A 4724-nucleotide genomic window follows, 5' to 3' on the forward strand; every position below is an offset into this window, starting at 1 on the left:
TAATCGAAACAACCGGATTAATTCTTACCCGCACATCTTGCCATTGAATGACATGTTTTGGGTCATATACATATTTCTTTAGGACAGAAACATGGAACACATTGTGAATCCTAATGTGACTGGGTAAAGCTAGTTGGTAGGCCACAGGCCCCACTCTAGCTAGAATCTGAAACGGTCCAAAGTATCGAGGGGCCAGCTTGGCGCAACCACTCCATTGTAGTGTACTCCTTCGGGTTTGAATCCTTACAAACACATGGTCGCCAACATTATACTCTGCGAACCTTCTTTTCCTATCTGCAAAGCTTTTCTGTCTGTCTTGTGCAGCCTTTAAATTTGCTCGCACTCTTTTTACCATTTCTTCCATATCTTTCAACATTTCCGGACCCAAACTCAGCTTATCCTCCAGTCCACTCCAACTTGAGGGTGTATGGCACTTTCGCCCATATAGGACCTCAAAGGGACTTAGCTGAGTTGAAGTATGATACCCATTATTGTAGGCAAATTCAATCAAATGCAAATACTCTTCCCACTGACCAGGCTTTAACATTACATTTGCTCGCAACATGTCTTCCAACACCTGATTGACTCGCTCGGTTTGGCCATCGGTCTGTGGGTGATAAGCCGTGCTGAAATTCAATCGAGTGCCTAACTCGGCAAACAATGTCCTCCAAAAGGTGGACGTGAATTTCACATCCCGGTCTGATATAATTACCTTTGGCATTCCATGCAAGCGGAACACGTGTTGCATAAAGAGATGCGCGATTTGTACCGCCTTGTAAGTAGACTGCACTGGTATGAAGTGCGCTGCTTTACTCAATTTATCAACCACGACCATAATTGAATCATTGCCCTTCTTCGTTCGTGGTAGCCCGGTTATAAAATCCATAGAAATGGTTTCCCATTTCCATTCCGGAATAGGCAAAGGCTGTAACAGTCCCGCTGGGTGTGGATGTTCAGCCTTAATTTGCTGGCATTCTAAACATCTTGCCAAATATTCCACTATCTGCTTCTTCATTCCTGGCCAGTAATACTCCTTCTTAAGTGATGTGACCATCTTTTGGTACCCTGGATGGCCAGTGTAGTGACTGATATGAAACTCATCTAAAATCAGCTTCTTAAGGTCATTTGAATCAGGCACATACATTCTTTTATTAAAATACAGCAATCCAGCATTATCCAATGTGTACCCTTGTTGTAACTTTTCATTATCAGATTTCTGAACCTGCTGTTTTAAATGCTGATATTCAGAATCATCATTGGCTGCTGTTCTTATCTGTTCAACCAGCGTACTTCGCCACTTACTGGCTGAAAGTTCACATAAGCAGTGAACCTTTCGACTTAAGGCATCTGCCACTCGATTTTCTTTGCCCTTCAAATGCTTTATTTCAAAGTCAAATCCACTTAGGAAATCTGCCCAACGACCTTGCCTTGCATTCAAGGTAGGTTGGCTGAAATAATGCATCAAACTGTGATGATCAGTTAACAACAGAAATTTCTTTCCAAGAAGATAATGTCGCCACATCTTTAGTGCGTGAATCACAGCAGTTAACTCTAAATCATAAGCAGAGTATCTTTGCTCATGTTCTTTTAGTTTCCTCGATTCATATGCTATAACCTTTCCTTCCTGCATTAGTACTCCTCCCACGCCCTCCTTGCTTGCGTCGGTACACACCACATAGTCCTTACTAGGATCAGCAATCCTTAAAATAGGCGCGGTGGTGAGAAGATGCTTTAAACGGTCAAAACTCTGTTGACACTCTGCTGTCCATTTGAATATCTTTCCTTTCTTTTGCAAAGAGGTGATAGGATAGGCTATCCTAGAAAAGCCTTCCACAAATCTCCGGTAGTAACCAGCTAACCCCATGAAGGATCTGATATCAGCAACGTCTTTAGGTATAGGCCACTCCATAATAGATTTTATCTTCTCAGGGTCGACCGCAATTCCCTCCTTCGTAATCACGTGGCCCAAGTACTGAATTTCTTCTTTGAAGAAATCACATTTGCTAAACTTAGCGTATAGCTGATGCTCCCGGAGTGTTTGCAACACCAATCTAAGATGCTCCTCATGTTCCTGTTGGGAACGAGAATATATCAATATGTCGTCAATGAATATCAATACAAACTTGTCCAAAAATCTGTGAAACACGCTATTCATCATGCACATAAAAGTGGCAGGTGCATTGGTCAACCCAAAAGGTAGCACTACAAATTCGTAGTGCCCATAGCGTGTCCTAAAAGCAGTTTTGGCAATGTCCTCATCCTTAATCCTGATCTGATGGTAACCAGATCGCAGGTCAATTTTGGAAAACACTTTTGCCCCTTTCACTTGGTCAAAGAGCTCATCTATTCTGGGCAAAGGGTACTTGTTTTTGACCGTTAGCTTATTCAGCTGCCGATAATCTATGCACATGCGCAGAGTTCCATCCTTCTTTTTTACAAACAATACTGGTGCTCCCCAGGGTGACACACTGGGTCGAATGTACTGTTTCTCCAACAGCTCCTGGAGCTGCATTTTCAACTCTGTTAACTCTGGTATGCTCATCCGGTATGGTGCTCGCGATACTGGTGCCGCCCTCGGTATCAACTCTATGGTGAAGTCTCTGTCCCTTCTTGGAGGCAAACCCGGTACCTCTTCAGGAAAGACATCTGTAAATTCCTGTACCACAGGAATGTCATCTATTGCAGACATCTTATTCTTCTGATTCGCATAGCCCACTTGTATGGCATAGATCTGACATTTCTTCCGAATGCATTTAGCTAGCTAAGTTGCAGTGATAGGTCGTATCTGAACCGGATGTTTAATTCCCTGCAATTCCTGTTGCTGCCCCAAATCATCTTTATAGTATATGGTCTTGGTTTTACAATTTACCAACGACCAGTGCTTTTCCAACCAATCCATACCAATAAGAATGTCGTAGGAGCCTAACGGAAGTACATTCAAGTCTGCTGTTACAGGCTGTCCAGCTATACTGAAAGAACAGTTATTGACTTTAGCTAAAACCCGCCTCTTGGCTCCCGTAGCTAACTGGACTAACCATGGGTTTTTGAACTTTTCTGGTGATAGCTTACAGTGTTCCACTACTTTTGGGCTAACATAACTTAAAGTAGCTCCTGGATCAATAAGTACAGCTACAGAAAGGTGGGAAATCTTACCTTCGAATTCCACCATGGAAGGTTGGTATTCCGCCTGCCGGTCTTCTAATGCTGCATTGATCCTTGGTACGCTGCGCGCCACATCCCCAACAGTTGAAGCTTCATGAACTTGAGATATTTGCTCAGTTCTTTTACGCTGTGGACAATTCCTAGCATAATGTGGTCCCTCACATATCCAGCACTGAACTGGAGGTCTGTTCCCTTCACCCTCCGATTTAGCAGGGGGTTCACTGATCCTGCTCTTGCTTGGCTTAGGCCGGAAGGTACCCTTGTTTGTGCTTCTGTTAAATTGCCCCTTTCCAGCTCCTTTACCACCATCTCTGCGGCTGCCTTTGTTGTTTCCAGCAATTCTGCTACCTTTTCTTTCATTCCATTTTCTGTTTGGAACTTCTCCCTTTAGTTTATTCTGTTGGTAGCAAATTCTAGCCTTCCGAATTGCCTCATCCATAGTCCGGGGATTGTCAAACTCAATCCGTTCCCTTATGTAGGCCGGTAAACTACTCACGAACCTCTGCACCTTAGCCTTCTCCTCTTTAATGTAAGGCACATAACGAAGCAGGGAGGTGAAACGATTTATAAATTCATCCATGGACTGCTGTCCTAGGCGTAAGTCATGGAATTCTCGCGCCTTCTCATCGTAAAAGCGCTCAGTTAAATACCTTTCCTTAAAATATTTCTGGAATTTCTCCCAGGTTATGCTCTGCTCACTTACTCCCTTCACAATTTTAATTTCTTCCCACCATAAGGTGGCCTTGCCTTGCAGCTGAAAGATAGCCAGCCGTGCCTTCAGATTTTGGTCATATTCGTAAAGTTGAAAATATTTATTAATATTAATCAACCAAGCTTCTGCTGCTTCTTCCTGCTCTCCATCAGAGAGTGGAGGTTTGATTTTTCGGAATTCCCCTTGTAACTCCACTTTCTGCCTCTTGAAGGTTTGTTGTTCTTGAACATTATCAGAATGATCTTCCTGCTCTTCAGAAAGCCCAGGTGCATAATCCCGTTCCTCGGTGCCCCTTTGCTGTTCTGCACTAGGGCTGGCCAAGGGTGGGTTTTGTTTATCTGACAAGCTCTTTAGTATCCTTTCTTGTTCCATAGTTAATCGCGCATTATCCTCTCGCAAGCGTGCCATCTCCCCTTTCAGCTCCTGAACAGTTTGCCATATTGCCTGATTGGTACTTCGTGTCTCAGCACCAAGCTGTACCCACAACCCTGCATTTTCCGGAGGGCTGCCGCCAGCTCCCGGCATTTCTTCCATCTTCTATTAACTTTTAACAGGTAACTGTCTCTATTTGGTTCTCCTAGTAGTACACAAGAAGGACAATTAATTACTTGTTGTTATGTAAACTTTTTCAATTAGTTTTTGCTGTTCCAGAGGCCACAGTTTTGAAACCTCTGCTCTGATACCACATTGTCACGATCTCAACTCAATATGCCAACACCTATAAAAAAAAAATTTATTTACTTATTACCTATCTCTACCTTGAGTCATCGGTTTAGATGTTACCTGGTCTGTAAAGTAAATAGTTTTAACATGACTATGCATACCTATGTTAAAAACCCTTACACGCATA

At 43.1% G+C, this 4724-nt stretch overlaps 1 protein-coding gene across 1 annotated transcript; it reads right to left on the bottom strand.

Moving 5' to 3' along the window:
• Positions 1–2761: 2761 nt before the first annotated feature.
• On the bottom strand, positions 2762–4408 carry LOC149249124 (uncharacterized). Its single transcript, XM_089452034.1, has 2 exons — positions 4070–4408; positions 2762–3916 (listed from the first exon to the last, which is right to left on the bottom strand). Exons 1-2 carry the CDS (start codon positions 4406–4408, stop codon positions 2762–2764), a joined length of 1494 nt encoding a protein of 497 aa, XP_089308160.1.
• Positions 4409–4724: the final 316 nt, after the last annotated feature.

Source organism: Pinus tabuliformis, chromosome 7 (genome assembly GCF_031772625.1).
Source record: "Pinus tabuliformis cultivar Carrire ecotype Pingquan chromosome 7, CPIR1, whole genome shotgun sequence".
In the NCBI taxonomy this organism is placed as follows: Eukaryota; Viridiplantae; Streptophyta; class Pinopsida; order Pinales; family Pinaceae; genus Pinus; species Pinus tabuliformis.

Coding starts and splice junctions, on each gene's coding strand:
- LOC149249124 (XM_089452034.1), bottom strand. CDS start 4,408: ATGGAAGAAATGCCGGGAGCTGGCGGCAGCCCTCCGGAAAATGCAGGG. Junction 3,917..4,069: donor AAACCTTCAAGAGGCAGAAA/GTGGAGTTACAA, acceptor GCTATCTTTCAG/CTGCAAGGCAAGGCCACCTT.